The 17,798-nt window shown below is 33.2% G+C and overlaps 1 protein-coding gene across 1 annotated transcript; it reads left to right on the top strand.

The window, feature by feature from the left end:
• Positions 1 to 6,175: 6,175 nt before the first annotated feature.
• Positions 6,176 to 10,951, top strand: LOC110712655 (chaperone protein DnaJ-like). Its single transcript, XM_021891128.1, has 5 exons — positions 6,176 to 6,629; positions 8,852 to 8,939; positions 9,061 to 9,131; positions 9,382 to 9,438; positions 10,236 to 10,951. The coding sequence occupies exons 1-5, from the start codon at positions 6,528 to 6,530 to the stop codon at positions 10,443 to 10,445; spliced, it is 528 nt and encodes a 175-aa protein (XP_021746820.1). The 5' UTR covers positions 6,176 to 6,527; the 3' UTR covers positions 10,446 to 10,951.
• Positions 10,952 to 17,798: the final 6,847 nt, after the last annotated feature.

The raw sequence follows: 17,798 nt of genomic DNA, 5'->3' as shown, positions 1-17,798 counted from the left end.
CGTGTTCCCTTGACGTGGAAGATGGTCATAAAGCGGATGAGGATTGTTTCAAGCGAAGCAATCTTCGATAGTATTCCCTTGGACGTGGAATATTATCAATGCGGATGGGGATTGTTTCAAGCAAAACAATCTTCGATGGTATTCCCTTGGACGTGGAATATTATCAAAGCAGAGGAGGATAGTTTCAGGCGAAGAAATCTTCTATATTGGAAGCAGTTACAAGCGTAGCGGTTTTCAAGCGGGATGGCATTCTCTTGGCAAGAGGTCATCAAAACAACAGAAAACAGCAGCAAATCGGTTACCTTTAGAGACGTGTGCTCGACGGTGCAAGATACGCGTTTCTTAACTCTTTTATATGTTTAACTAACGCTAGTTTGCAAGTATCGACATTACAAGAGTGATTTAGGATCGCAGAACGGTCTGAATCATTCTCCGTCCCTATCGATACTTTGACTTTTGTTTTCGAAACTTGCGTTTCTCCAAACTCAGTCAAAGTGGGGGCTTCTGTAGACACCCATTTGTGTCTCCCCAAAAACCAAACCCAGTGATGAGTGTCTTTCGCGACGAAGCAAAATCGAATGAAGTGAAAGTGTGGAAAGTCTAGTGTTGCGGAAAGTTTTAATTTCTTTTCTCTTCTCTCTGTTTTTGAAAACTTATTTTAAGAAAACAGCCAATCCAGTTTGATTGGTCCATGATATGGGTCCAATAGTGGTGTAGTTGGATAGCGCTTGACAAGAGCTTTCCAACGATATATTATAAGCCCAATTCCGATGAATATTGAGGAAGTTATGGCCAATTACTAAACTGGGCCCGGTTTGAGCCTTATATACGGCCCAATGATCTAGGGGAGGGCCTAATATGATTTATCATTCCTAATGCAATTAGGAATGGTTTTAGTCTTCTAGATTCTTCTAGAAGCTTCTTTTCATTCCTAATTCAATTAGCATTAATAAATTGACTTTTGTTGACTTTTCAGTGTTTTAATTAAAATCAAAGAATATTTTTGAGGAAAAATACGATTTTATCCTCCTGTACGACAATTTTTATCTGATTTTAAGAAAAAGCGTAAATTTCCAGATCAACGCCAAACGCCAGTTGTAGCGCCTGGCGCTACGCTTGGCGCCTGGCGCTAGCGTTGGCGCTGGTTCAGTTTTTTGTGCGCTAGACTCTGTTTTGATATTTTATCTTTTTGGCTGATTTTTCTATAAATAACGTATTAAAAACTCCGTTTTCGATAACCAGTTGTCATCTATAATCATTCACAAACTCTCATCAAGTTTTCCTTGATTACACTCTCTCTCTCTCTCTTTTCTAAACTAGCTTCTCTCAAATATAAAAATTTCATATTCATTAGACTTAGATACACCTAGCCATATTCGAAGTTACCTTCGCCCTAGACGTGAAAGGTTTAATTTCTGAGAGTTTGGTCCCAAATCTCTATTTCAATTATTTAATTTAATTGTTTGTTTATTATTTTCCTTGAAGTTACTAACGTGTGTATTTTGTTATTAGAAAGAGGTACGAGGCATCCAAGTAAGTGCTTTAATTGTTTAATTGATATTGTGATGTAGAAATTATGCTTAGGTTGTTATTATAATTCCTAGTATCATGTCTAGGGTAACTTTAATATCAAGTATGACTAAAAGTATGATACTTCCTATGTTCTTCCTAATATTTATTTTTGTTAGTATCATGTTAGGGTTAAAGCTTTGATTTTTATTGCTTAGTGACATGCTAGGGTTTGTTATTAATCTTGTTAGTATCATGCCTAGGATCTTGCTATTATTATGCTTTAACATGATTATTATGATTATTGTTTTGATGATTATAATTTTTATTATGATTGTTATTATTATGTTGCTTGATTATATATATTGTTATTGCTTGATCACGCATTTTATGCATGTTTAAAGGGAATTTGTACTTGTAATCACGCTTTAATAAGATAATTAATAATCTTATTAGGGTTAATATGATTATAATTCAAGTGATCGCCAATAATAGTTTGTTTGTGCATTAATATTCAACCAACATAGATTAAACAGGTTTAGGGTTAATCCTATTGATTGTATGTTAGTCAGAAAACGCACATGAATACGATCAGAATAAAGTAGAGGCCTATTATTAGGGCAGGTTCAATCTCTTTTAGGTTGGATTTGTACCTTCATCCCCGAACCCTTATTTGGTTCAAGACCTTATGGAGTTGACGACCTCCTGGATCATTAAGGGGTGTAACCTTTACCCTGTGAACGGTTTACAAGTTTCTAAAACTTGTTGGCGACTCTTTTGCTCTTTCTTCTTTCCCTTTGGACGCCACCGTACTTTAGTGTATGATCACAGTGGGGTTCAAGGTAGGGGATTAACGCTTGAATTATTCCTTACAGAACCATAGTAACATCACACATGCATCAAGAAGTTCAACTCACATGCCAAGAAAAACTTAACATAACAAGTTAGAGTACTCAAATCTAACCCCCACTCACCATACATATCACAAAGGATATAACATCATGAGCAAAAATACCTCATCTTCTAAGTTGTCACCTGTGCATGAGTTTTAAATACACACCCTTAATTTACAATCAATCATGCTAGGAAGCTTAAGCAACCTTACTGCAAACCAGACAAGCTTAGAACAAACAAGGTGAGTCATAAGAGTTGGTCAGCACTAAACTTACAGAATAAATCCTAACAACATAGTATCTTACCTTTAGCCCATTTCCAATCAACCACCTTTCAACTCACCTTGAAAGATACTTACAACTGATGGATTTATAATAGCAAGGAAAGATATACTATTCTCAAGCATATAAGACTCAAAGGAGCGCACACTAGCATTAACATGCTTCTTTCAACAACTAGTTAATCAAAGTGTATTCATATGGTTCAGGAAGTTTTCATCCACCACTACATGAATATATACCACACAACCAACCATCTACATACAACTTTCGATCAGGAAAGTAAAACCCAAGATGATACACAATTAGTTTAAGCTTTAATCCAATACACCTTAAATGATGAACTCATCAACTTTACTGGCAAAATAAAGCTTAGGAAGCAAGAACAAATCCTATGAACGAGCAAAACTGACATGTCATGTCATAGGAAAACATATACTTGAGACATTTCAAGGATTTAACATATCAAGCTCGTACATGATAAACGTAGCAGATATTCAGCATACATATCACCCACTGTCCCACAAGCCTTCATGCTTTACGTGAAACATATATAGAAGTCAATTCTTCATTATTGGAAACCCCCACATCACATATACCACATGAAAATAATCATAACTCAGGTAACAAAAATAGGGAGTATCAACCAAAATCTTAGGTGAACTACTTGCTAAACAAACAAACAACTGAAACACATCTGCAACCCCCCACAATACTAACATTCACAGAATATTAATAGTTTGTATAAGACATATAGAATGTTTATTCCCATCCCTACCTCATGTGGGGCACTTACACTTCAAACTTGCACGATCATTCTAGCTTTGCTTGGTCAAGCCTTTTAATTCTGCTAATAAGCACGGAAATCAACCCGGTCTCATCTAGACCATCAACAAGGAAAAATAATTTTTAAACCTCTAGCAAAATAAATACATTTCAAGTTCGTGAACACAGCTAATTAAGATCACAAGAATTAAAAGAACCAATAATTCTAAATTCCTTTTTAATCTAAAAAGGGGACACTTACAAGCTTATCACATACTCCGTGCTCAATAATACATTTGTCCATGATTAGGAGACATAACAATAAAAACGCTATCATAGATAGAACACATGTCATCCCTAATCTACTAGGACAAAAAATTAAAGTCCATGAACATAAATAAATTACCATTGGACAAAACATATATTAGCAGAAATAAATTATTTGCAAACCAACAAACAAATAGCCACAAGGTAAACGTCTCTTACAGAGACCTTCCCCCTCAAGACCACTCATCAACAAGAGTATAAGCAACTAACTTACTAGTTAGTCTCAAAATCTAACTCGCCTCACCCCCACATTGCATTGCAATCCTTCACATTAATTAAAAAATTATGTATACTCGGGGCACATAAAAATAATCAATATTATGTGAAGTTAGAATTAGATAATTAAATTGAGAAGGAACTTATCTGATATCTTGATTATAATCATATGCCATAATATCTCGCCACTAGCTGCGTCACTGATGAATCGTCATCGAGGCTTTATCTCAAACAATCTTGAAATTAATCCACTTTATTGCAATTCTGATTATAGATTTATATAGCAAATAAATCTCCCATAACCGACTTGACCGCAACAAATTAATCATGACATTAAACCTTGAGGAGATTAAGCCCAACTAGACAGCAACTTTACCAAATCATGGTATATGATTTTGACCACAGATGCGCATAGCATGATCATAATCTCACACTTTAATTATATTCCAAATTAAAACCTTTAGAATTGCATTACTTCCACCGATACTCTTCAATGGAAACTGCATCCTTTCCATTTTATTTTTTCTTTAATTCTTTAGGGAATTATGGTCCAAAATGGAGACAAGACTTGATGATACCACATGGAGAATTGATTATTCACTTTTTGATTAGGAGTACAACAAAATCAAAAGATTATGATTCCCAAATTCGCAATACAACGTTACGGAAATTCGACAATAAACCTTGCCGATCCCGAAATTAATTGCTCTTGTGAATTTCTCACTCCGTATCCATTGGTAAAGACTATAATAGACCCGGTCTACAATAACTTATTGTAGACCCAACCTTCTAGTATATCATACGAATGTGATTATATCATACAAAATGTGATTATATCACTACAAAAGTGATTATATCATCCTGAAACTATTATGTAATTGTATCCCTCAAAAATTGAATTTATCATTATAAAAAGTATCAAATTAAATAGTAAATTACATCCATTCAAAAGATGATTTTTAAATTTTATATAATTATATAATCTCATTAAATTGTTAATAAGTATGAGATTATATAATTCAAAATATGACTCACAAAAAGATTATTATATCGTCTAAAAAAGTGATTATATCATCCAGAATGTGATTATACTATTTGAAAGTGTCAAATTTTGGGTTTACAATAATTTATTGTAGACCGGGTCCATACAAGACCAATTGGTATCCATTATCTGATCACTAAAAAATTAGGGTTTTGAACTTCAAATAATATGATCGTTGACTTAACAATCCCAAATCAATTTCGAAAAAAAAATTGATCATCCGAATTGTAAATATCCCGATCATACTAGTTATAATTGAAAAATCTAGGAATCAACAGTATAATAAATTAATACTATTTCGCTTCTAAATTGTTGGTAAAATACCTGTCGAAACAAAAATAGAGAAGATGAAAGGGAAATACTTGATTGAAGATCTCAAGCTCACAGTCGCGCCGTGGAACAATAATCCACTGCCTTAGAAGCGAAATACGCCACCACCGGTACAGGTTTCCTGATGACGCACACCCCCCAAGTTTAACGCAACTCTCCCCGTAATTTGTGCACCCGAACCCGAAGAGTGGAATAGCTCAAGAACTGTTCAGATCTCAAAGGGTAGGTTTTTGTTTATGTGTTTAGGGTTCAATAATTAAAATTATGAATACAGGAAAGGCAATGCTCGTATTTATATGTGTCCCAAAATTAGGAAACAAATAAACAAACCGACGTAAGGAAAAAAAAAGGCGGGCCCGATCGGGCAACTAGCCGCGATCGGGCTCGTCAAAACTCGACTCCGTCGCCCGGTCAGGCGAGAGCCGCCCGATTGGACACGAGAGCCCTCCTATTTTCCTTAGCCAACTCCGCCCGATCGGACGAATCACCGCCCGATCGAGCGCGAAAATCCGTTTGCATTACCATTTCCAACAAGGAGTACTTAATATAACACTGTATATTTATACCTAAGCTTCCATGGGGAGAGTCAAGCCCCCTTGAATCCGTCTACGATTTTAGATCTCTTAAAAAATAAAATAAAAATAGAAATTATATTATCGGATGATAAAAGTATGATATATTTTAATGATTTACAGGCTCGAACATGATATCTTTCGGTGCAAGAATTAAGAAGTGACGTGGCGATAGCGACCCAAACTTAAACACACAAGGGATATTAATATATTATGCAAGAGAATCCAGTAGCATAGAAAAACGAGAAGCACCTTCAAAAAAATCTAAGCACCTCTCAAAATATCTACCACAAACAAGCTTACACAAATCGACACGTTTTAGCTAACAATGTCTTTAACCATACTTCCCGAACTTTCTACACAATCATACCACCTTTTGTTCCCCAAGATATTTTCTCTACTCCTTTCATTTTCTAGATTCTCTTTGATCATTCTTCACATTTATATATATCTCAACCAATCTCCATTCTTCTAATAAGTAATATCTAGTACTATTAATCCCAATTTTTGTAATAATAATTTGACAAATTAAAGTTCAACCTCTGTTTTCCCCCAAATTAATTGGAATTTTGTTACTTGATTGAGAGAATTATAATGGAGATTGGGGTTACGTCGGAGTCGTATTACCGTATTCTTGGTTTAAGTAACGCTTCTTCTAACGAGGAAATTCGTGGCGCTTATCGCAAATTAGCTATGGTATGTTGTTCATACTTTTTGTAAGTGTTACATTAAAGACTTTGCAACGTTTTTTTGTTTCTATTTTTAGGATTGGTCAACTTTAATTTGTGTGCGTGATTTTGTTGTTTGAGGTAATGATTATGCTCTGCTAATTAATGGAGTAGTATTAGCTTAAAGATTAGTGGAATTGTTTGGAATATTATAATAAAAGTAATACGGAGTAGTTTATAGTTTGATTATAAAGAAGTACTTGTATATAGTGATTTCGTTTTGTTTTACTACATTAGGGCCTTGTTTGGTTTGATGTAAAAGGTTTTCATGGAAAATGAATTTTTTATTTTTTCCCATTTTTCTTTGTTTGGTTTGTTAAAGAGTGGAAAACAATTTTTCAAGGGTGGAAAATTTCATCCTTAATGATGGAAAATATTTTCTTTTCAAAAACAAGGAAGTCACGTTTTCCTCTCTATTCATTACCTCTTTTTTTACTACCCTCTCATTCATCCTTACATTTCCACTCTCATTTTTTATTTTTCTTGGACTTTTCTTGTATTCAACAAAACAAAGGAAAACTAATTTGCAATTGTGTTTTTCCTTGAAAATATGTTTTCCATATGAAAACTAATTTTCCATTGAAAATGTTTTACTTTAAGGCCCTGTTTGGTTTGATGTAAAATGTTTTCATAGAAAATGAATTTTCCATTTTTTTCCATTTTCCTTTGTTTGGTTTGTTAAGGAGTGAAAATAATTTTTCAAGGGTGGAAAATTCCATCCTTAATGATGAAAAATATTTTCCTTTTAAAAACAAGGGAAGCCACATTTTCCTCTCTCCTTCTTACCTCTTTTTTTACTTGCCTCTCATACATCCTTATATTTCCACTCTTATTTTTAATTTTTCTTGGACTTTTCTTGTATGTAACTAAACAAAGGAAAACTAATTTGCAATTGTGTTTTTCCTTGAAAATATATTTTCCATAAAAACTAATTTTCTATTGAAAATGTTTTACATTAAACCAAACGGGGCCTAAACCAAACTGAGCCTAGGTGTTGGAATAATGTGACAATTATGGAATATGGAGTGTCTATTTGTTTTTTTAATGTAATTGAGTTTAGGGGACGTAAGCCGTGTAACTAAAGATGTTGAAAGGTTTAAGGTTTTTTGTCTACATCTAATTGTCACGCCAGTAGTAATTAGGGACAGTAATTTTGGGCAAAGGCAAACAGAGTCTTAAGATAATCACTAATTTGGGGATAAATTTCTGGAATTAAAAAAATTAACATTAGAAAGTGGCAGAATAGCTAAAATGTTGAAAATATGCAAGTACAAGCCTTCAATTTTACTGAGTTTGAGATGAATTAATTGTTTTTCCCTTTGATTGGTTGTTTGTTTAATTTGAATATTTTGACTTTATTACATTTTATAAGCTGTCCGAGATACATAAGAAAATATAGGAGTAACAATCATGTAATATATCTTGTTTAAATTGTCTCAATGTATGGTGTTTGAATATTGAGCTTTAATAATTTATATAAAGTACATTAGTACATAGTATTTGTTGATCAATGAAATTAAAATTATTATTTTGCAATATCTTTTGTCTCAATGTAAGCTCTTTAAATATTGAGCTTTAATAATTTATACGAAGTACATAAGTACATAGTATGTGTTGATCAATGAAATTAAAATTATAATTTGTTAAAGTTTTTCCATTAACACGTAATAAAAAGTCAAATTGATTGTCATTACAAATGTGAAAAGTCAAAATGAGTAAATTAAAAACATAAACTGGATATAGTACAAGTATTTGGCAAGTAGAATAACATTCTAATGTCTTTAGTAATGTGATCTCATCCTTAAACTTGTTTTTATTTTATTTATATATGTATATATTTTTTTTTTTATGTTCTAATGTATTTAGTAATGTGATCTCATCCTTAAACTTGTTTTTAATTATTTTTTTTCGGATGGGATGTCTTTAATTTCATAAATGTCAATTGGTCACTATTTACTACCATATACCACCTCCAATTCGTGATGAACTACCATTACTATGGAATTGACATTGATTTTTTATACAAATCCACTTACTAATTTATGCCATTTCCGTTTACCACCATCTATTACCACTTACCAAATGAGCTATTAAAGTTTGTACTTGTTGATTTTTGGTTCATTGAAAGAAAGAGTCTTTTTTAACCTTAGGAGAGTCTGATAATGATCATTCGATGTGTTTATAATGCAGCAATGGCATCCTGACAAGTGGGCAAATAATCCGGCCATGCTCGTAGAGGCTAAGAAGAAATTTCAGAAAATCCAGGAGGCTTATTCAGGTACTATGGTTTAGTACATTCAAATAATGATTATATTTTGTTGTTCCTACTAAATTTAGTCTTTGCAAACATTAGAAATGCTCTGAAGGTAATATTAACTGAAAATTGTGTATTGGTTTAGTGTTGTCAGATCCCACGAAGAGGACATTGTATGATGCAGGCATGTATGATCCCATTGAAGAAGTGGATGAGGTATGGTGCAATGATTTCCTATTTAAATCAATGTTGTAGTTACAAGTGTGTTTCGAGAGGAATGTACTAGAAGTTTATTGTGGGGAATTGTGTGGATAATAATAGGTTCCCGAATACTCCTTACATTCCTCTCGTTTTAAGCATAGTATTAATTGATTTTCCTTGTTACTTCAAGTGTGTGTTCATATTTATTGGCTGGTTCTGAAAAATGATTAGGTTCTTAACAAAGTGGTTTTTAATGTGGAAACAGGGGTTCTGTGATTTTATGCAAGAATTGTTGTCACTTATGTCTCAAGTTAGAGAAGAGGTAAGCATCTGTAATTACCCTTGAATCCTTGATTAAGTGCATGAGAGTGCTCCTTCCAAATTTTACAGAAAGTAAAACGATGAGATTTTTGTAGAATGTAAATGCTTCGACAACTAATTGAACAGGTTTAGTTAGTGTTTTGGCAATTTCTCAAGCTTTGTTCATTTCTGAATTTGCAATTCTAGAATTACTTGTTCTGCATGATTAATCCCGGTAACCTCAATATTAGCCCTGACTGATTAGCTGGATCACTGCCATATAAGTGTAACGCTGATAAAAATATTCATGATCTGATTAATTAAGTAACCAAATCTTATTAGTATCTTAAACTCACTTGGTGCTGCAGTTAAAATTCGTCTGGGGAAAAAAAGAGACTAACTAGTAGCTTCAGGAATTGGTTCACATGCTTAATTTCTGGCCTATTGCTTATCTTTAGGCAATTAGGCTCACCAACCATATCATATATCTTGAAATGACAATGACAGTCAGTGTTTCTAGTCAGATCTGGCTTGATAATCAGAAGTGTGAATCGAACACATAACTTCATTACAAATCATATTATCATGTGTAAAATAAAAAAACAAGCTTGATTATGCTATTAAAGACTCGAATAAATAAGTATTTGTTGATCTTTGGTCTAGACTTTTGTTGTGTGACTTATTCCCCTTGTTCAATTACATAGATGTTTTGAGAAACTTGTAGATACTTGCTTTGCAGATTGTTTGATAACCTCAAAATATCAATATTCACAATTATGGTATGCAATAATTCTGATGTATACATTTTAATGTTCACAGGAAAAATGCATTAGCATGGAAGACCTCCAAAGTATGTTTGCCGAGATGGTTCAAGGATTTCAATCGCCTCAATGGTTCTCTAGTCCTTCAGTATCCAGCAACCAAGGCTGCTCTGGTAAATTACAGCAAGATGCTCAGTCAATTAGGCAGGATTCGACAACAGCTAGCTCAAGTTTTGGGATGTTTGGTATGAGCAGTTATTGTAGGTAGATGAAGCCTAACATCTTGTTGAGAGCCTAGCTACAAGGAGAAATTTGACTGTGATTGCTCATATACAAGTACAAAATGAGCATTGATGTCTGATGTAAACCTGAAGACTGAAAAAGATCGCTGCAAAGTTGACAGCGCTATATCTGCAATGTCCAAAACATTTGTTCTTCAGATGGTCAATCAGTGTTTGATTTCTTTTACACCCTTATAGAATACATAGGAGTAATTTTGTTGTGTTTTGCTTTCTTTAAAGTGCTCAATATGTGATGAGCTAAACTTTGTGCAGTCATACAAACGTGAATCTCCTAAACACTTATTTTACTCTGCACTTTTTGTAAACTCTGAAAGAACTTGACAGTTTTTTGAGTGCTGATTAGCAAGGAGTGTTTCGGATTGCTGAAGTTTCTCATTGTAATGCCTGCTTTACATGTAGGATATACAGATTAATCTTTTGCAACATCCTTGTTATATACGTAGTATTTTATAGACTGTTGCATTTTTGTGTCCTTGCCAGCATAAATCAAAATTTGTTGTCCATGCTGAGGTCTTGTGGAAATGAGCTAGACAAATCAATTTTTTACTACATTTTTTTTTTGTAAACCAACTTTTTTTACTACATTACTCCCTTTAATACTTTCAAAGGTTTTGCGGCCCGTTTATTAGGAATACAAATTGCATTAATGTGTTCAAGTTTAACAATAGCCTAGTGGTTGGAACATTACCTAATCTATCAAAGGTCATGGTATCTTATTTCTTGCCCAACATTCTTTTGCTTAAAAAGGACATTTAGAAGAATAAACAAAAGAAAAAAAAAATTTGAATATTGGGCAAAAGATTAGAATCCATCACGGAAAAGGTAATGTTTTCAACCACTAGGTTGTTGTTAAGCTTGAACACAATAATACACTTTGTATTCTATTTAAACAAAATTTTAATTTACTTTTTTTTTGATAGGTCGTGTGTCCTACCACACAAGGAGGTTCTGCCACTGAATATAATTGATTTCAAAATTATTTAGCTTTACTTTAAATGCATGAAACTGACTTCCTACTCTCATTAGATTTGGTATTAGATTTGGTTTTCATTGAAACTTAATACGAAGTATTATACTATCTCTGTTTTTTTTGGTATCGGTTTGTATTGAACCTTGATACGAAGTATTATACTACCTTCGGATCATATTATATGCAACTTTGGGGTATTATTTGTGAGATATAAAAAGTTCTAAAGTTGCATATAATACGATCCGGAGGTAGTAGTATTTTCGTTTTTTTAGTTGACACCTTTTTCTTTTCACGCTTGTCAATGCATTATTTTAATGTTTAATATCTTTAAATCTTGACATTATAAAATTATAAAAAATGAATTTTAATAAAACATACATTGGGACGATTTAAATAAGCTCCCACTTGATTGTGTTTTATCATAGCTATAAACCACAAAAGCTAGTCAAGGTATAGTTACTGAATAGTGTAAAAGTTAAATGATGTCAACTGAAAAAAAATGGAGGTAAAATATACTACCTCCGTTTCTTATTAGTTGCAACTTTGGGGTATTATTTGTAAGATATAAAATATTTCAAAGTTGCAACTAATACGAAACGGTTGTAATAATAAAATAACAAGTGCATTATGATGAGCTAGAAATTGACACTACATAAAATATGTTGACACTACATAAAAATGACTCAACCCCACTCGACATAGTAGACCTGCTTAATTATTTATAAATAAGGGTTCGCTGAAATGACACAACACTCATAAATCGGATAATGCATGAATTTTGTTTAAGAAAGATCAAGATAACCCGTTTGAATATGAGAAATGCAGCATGACATTGACATAGCTTGTAGTCTTGTACCCACCTTTATCACGAACAATCAAACACAGTCAACATAAAAAATAAAAAATATGTAATTACAAAATAAAATACAATAACAAACAAATAATCATGGGATAGGATAAGAGTAAGACATTTCACCAAATCGTTGAGAAAATTATTATTAACCTAAATAACTGTGTAGAAACTAGTCGACCGACCTTTAGAAAGAAATGGGTTCCGAAATTTGTATTGTGGGACCCAAGTATGCGGACCTTTCACATGCAGTGCAAATGCAAGTATGTAATTACTTTCTCCGTTTTTCTTATATTTGCAACACTTTTGTAAATGTCTTGCAACACAATTATATATCAAAACTTGTACTATTACCCTTATTATAATCTCATGGCCTAGTAAATACTCCCTCTAGTTTTTTTTTTTAAATGCATCACTTTCCTTTTAAGGGTGTTTTTTTTTAAATGCACCACTTCCCTATTTACTATATTTTATCATTACTTTATCTTACTGTAAACCCCATTTAAATTATTTTATCATTTATCTCTCTTCCATGGTCCCCACTTATATAATAAAAATATTTACACTCCTCACACTTTTTCTCTTTCATGGTCCCATCTAACTTTTACTATAATAAATTATTCATCCACTCACAATATTATATTATCCTCCTAAAACTCCGCGCATCACCAAGTGATGCAAATTAAAAAAAAAGGAGGGTGTAATACTCTTAACAATCTTTCTCCTCCATTTTAATTGTTTTAAATCACATGAGACCCACTTTTCTTTAAACTAGGTTAGTTCCCTTGCATGCACGGTAATTTTCAATAATCATTATTAAACTATCATTATAATTGGTTTTATAAACAAAAAAAATCTAAGAATATAATTGACAAATTTTGATCAAAGTAATGAATTACAAAAGATATGTTAGGTATAAAATGATGTAGAAATTAATCAAAATAATCAAAACTATGTTAAGAAAGTTTTTTTTTTTCTTTTTTTTTTTATATATAACTATATAAAAATTTGTGTTAAAGATATGTCAAATCTTTTTATTTTTAGTAATTACATTATATTGTATAACATTAGGGAATTATTTTTTTTCTAGAATTTGTTTCTTTAATATAATTTTTTTTTTTAAAAAAAAAACATCCGAGAACACACCAGGTTATGACACGTGTCATTGCTGGTGTGTCTTTTAGTATATTGTTATTGATACCGTGAAAATGGGTGTGTTGTAACTATTAATAAACGGAGAAAGTACATGCAAGTCATTGCAAAACTAAATGCCTTAATTAACCTTTTTTTTAGGGAACCTTAATTAACCTAATAACTAATCGAATTGTATAGGTTTAGTTAATAGCGAGTACAGGATGACACAACACTACACTAGTCCGATATGAAAAAATTAGATTAGTTAGGGTCTGTTCTTTTCAGCTTATTTTCAGTTTAGTTCAATTCAGTTCAAATCCTAGTTTTCTTTGCTCATAAAATATTCAGTTTAGTTCAGTTCAGTTCAATAAAAAAAAAAAAAAAGACCTTACAGGAGCATACATGTTAGAATCCAACTCCTTATGATGTTTTAGATGTCACTTAAATGCTTTTTAGAGTTTAGTTTATGTTTTCTAGGCCTTAGATCTCATTATTGTGACAATTTCAGTTCAACGTTCACTAGAGATTCTATGCATGTACTACTTAACTACTTTAAGCTCTTTAGAGAGCGAATGATTAATGAAATCTTAAAGCTTTCTACTAAGTATTGCCTTGCTTTTTATGCTTGTTGGTTGTAAGACCTTTATAAATAATGTGTTTTACTTGCATAATAGTTCTCCTCCACACCAACGTGATGCACTAAGAGCTTGTGGTTTGGCTCCGCTAGTGCCCGCCTTGAAATATCGGCCGTCACAAGTCCCGACCACCCGTCACTACAACAAAATAAAACAAAGGTAAAAGTGCAAAGCCATTTCCTAATATAAAAAAATGTTGTCTTGTAGCTAAGGCAACACATATGAGACGTAGTATATGCCCCCGTTGTCTATTCATAAGGCAACACATTTTTATTCAAAGATAACAATTTTTAAAACCAAGGTAAAATGATACATAAGACAACACTTTTACAAAGACAACAAATGAAAAAAAGTTGTCATATAAGGAGACAATTCAGAAATGTTTCTAAATGTTGTCACTCCCAAGCATTTAGTAGTTGATAGGGCTTGAACTTGTGACCTCAAAGTCACAAGGTGAGTTCCCATATATATATATATATATATATATATATATATATATATATATATATAACACTCGCCATAAAAGCACACTACCACAAAAATGGGAATACAGAATGCCTAAAACATGCAATATTCTTCTGAGGGGGTGCCCTATAAAGTCTACAGAACGCCTCTTTGAGGCGTTCTATATCTTACACAATACGAATCGCCTATCCAAGATAGGCGCTTCATATCCTAAGTACAAAGTAAATAAAAAACATGGGATAAAGAGCGGTTATCTAAAGATAGGCGCTCTATAAGTATGTAAATAGATAGGCGTTCTCTTTTCCTTACTTTTTTTTCAAAAAAAAAAATATTATTATTGTTATTAATATTATTAATACTAATAACAATAATAATAATTCAAATAAAATATATCTACAATTACAAAAAAAAACACCAAAAGTATAGTTTCTCATTGTAACTTCAATTAATAAAAAAAATACATGTACATAGAAAAACTCAAATACAATTAAAAACTAAATATAACACAAATTATACAATTTAAGATCAATTTTAATATTATGCAGTAGCATTGTTACGTCTTCGCATCGTCTCGAGAATTGTTCTATCGGTTCATGTCCACTCATATCTGCGTATGCACTAAAAGCCAAAAAAAAAATACAAAACAATTGTATAAAGAGCACCAACATAGCAAAATACCACCACTAACTACAACACCCCCGACCACTACAGTACAACAACCTACACCATCACCTACACCACCACCTACACCCCCACGACCCACACCACCACCTGCAGCACAACCCCTAAAAAATCCGCCACACTACATACAAAATCAGATACAAAATCCGCCACACACCTAAACAATTAGCAAAATTAAATAAATTAACACAAACTCAAAGATAATTAAAGATAGGAAATTTTGTCAAAAACTGCCAATTAAAGTGCGTGTTTTTAAAAAAACTACCTATTAAAAAAAAAATTAAAAGAACTACCAATCATAAATTTTTCCCTTGCTCTGGCTAGCCATGCCTTGTAGTACCCAATCTTAATTCCCAAATCACTTAACACTTTGTCCCTAAAAGTCTAAAACTGTTAATCTTCCAACTGGGGTTTCTTTTCCACTCCTCAACATATTTCTCAGCTAGATACTCTGCAGTGACATTTGCATTCATATTGCTCCTCATACAGTTATGCTCCAACCTGAGATCCTGAATTTTCCAAGCACAACTTTGGAGGGCCTAGTAATAACCTAGTACCTGCACCTCCTAACTTCCTCACTGTATTTACACAGAGGCAGCTTGCTCCTCTTTGAATCTCATTCACAACCACATCTCCTCCTACAAAAAGTGGCCTGGTTAATTTCTCTTTGTTAGTTGTTGTGCAGAAAATAGAACTCATATATTTTTTCAATTGCATGAGTTCTTATGGCTTTCCTGAGCACCAAAATGTTGCTGAATTTCTGATTCTTCACCAACACAATAGGTTTCTTGAAAATCTGTCTCCTCTCTAAACCATGGATTGTCATCTTCCTCTTCATCAGACCCATGTAAACTCCTCAACTCATCATCATCACTATCTTCTTCCTTAAGTTCAAACTCACCCTGCCTAAGATCTTTAACTAGCTGATCTAACTTCTCCTGGCTTCCCTAACCTGAAACACTACCATGCTGCACTATTGCCAAACTCCTTTCCACTTCTCTTAGAATCTTAGCAGTACCTTGATCTAACCCCTCATCTTCAGAATCATCCTCTTCCTCCTCTCCTAGATTCTAATCAATATCAATATCACTTAAATCCTCAATTGAAGATCTAGAATCAGACTCCTCATCATCAATGAACAACTTCTTTTGACACTTTCCCTTTCCCTTCCCCTCTAATTTCACTCTCTTGTTTCTCAGCCTAACCCCTTCAGCAGTCAATTTCCCCTTCCCTTTATCAACTGCAGGTTTCAACTTCTCATTTGACACTCCCACCCTCTTATCAGTTTCTGATGAAAACCTAGGACTCCTCCTAAGTATTGGCTCACTGACTGTTAGCATTTTCTGTTGGGTTAGATAATTGCCACCTGGGTCTCTTCCGAACTACATAAGCACATGCCTTTTATGGAGTGTGTTTAGTGGGGCTGCTAGCTTGAAGTGTTGTCTTGGATACACTTTTAGTCACTGTAGATTGGGGTGAGCTAACCTTAGACAGACTACCAATGTTCTTAGGTGGGCTAAGTGTTTGGCATTGAGTTGCGCCTTCTGTTTCAACTGGATCAGTTTGTTCAGGGCTTTGTTCAGATACTGTACAGAACAACTCTAGATGCTCATCTTTGTGTTTGGCCCCAAGAAACCCCTTTACAAGCTCATCATCCTCTATTTTCCTTTTCCTAGTCATCCATGTGTGTCCCTTCTCTTTGTACCATATAACATATATGTAAGGGACTTCCACCCCTTGTTCCTAAACCCTTTAGCACATAAAAATCTTAAGTACCCCACTGTTATGAAGGACAAAGTGTAACACCCCAATAATTCTCTCTTTAAATCTATAAGGACACTGAACAATTTTCAAGAGAATTACTAACGTGCTACCGCCACGTGTTCAAATGTTAAGGCTTTATCAGAAAATAGCAGTGGAAAAACTAACTTGGTTATAAATAAGTTTCAAAACCAATAACCAAAACCAAATTAAATCTTACAACTTGGAACCATTAAGGCCCTTATTCAAAACCCAAATTAGTTAAAACAATATAAAATGAAATTGAGTTTAATTAATTCAAAAGTAAGTAGCAAAATAAGTAGTGAAAAGTAACCAACACTCCACTCAAAATCCCACAACCATAATGCGAATGCTGAATGTGTAAGAACCTGTGGTTAATCTGCTCCCCAATATTACAAGTGTAAAAATTGGATCGTCACAAGGTCATTGAAAGGCGAAGGCCATGACCAAAGAAAGACACACACAAAAGCACGCAATCAGAAAAACTGAGTACATACAAGCTGCGAAATAAATTAAGAAATCCCTAACATGCTACTAATAATCAAACATCATGCATCATTAAATTATAGATTCACCAATAAATAATATTCCAGGGTAAAACATAATAATCAATCATCAATGCATACAATAATCAGATCATAAAGGGCTTTCGCTACGTATTACAATCACACAATTAATCTACCGGTATTAAATCTCATCTTTCGAATCTCGACTTAACCATTTATAAATTAACCTGCCTATTGAAACTAGACCTAAACATTAATTCTCATCTTTTGAATCTCGAATCAATATTGTTAAACTC

Source organism: Chenopodium quinoa, unplaced genomic scaffold, assembly GCF_001683475.1.
Source record: "Chenopodium quinoa cultivar QQ74 unplaced genomic scaffold, ASM168347v1, whole genome shotgun sequence".
NCBI lineage: Eukaryota > Viridiplantae > Streptophyta > Magnoliopsida > Caryophyllales > Amaranthaceae > Chenopodium > Chenopodium quinoa.
Note: the sequence above shows the minus strand (reverse complement) of the source record. Positions and strands in the feature narration are given on the sequence as shown.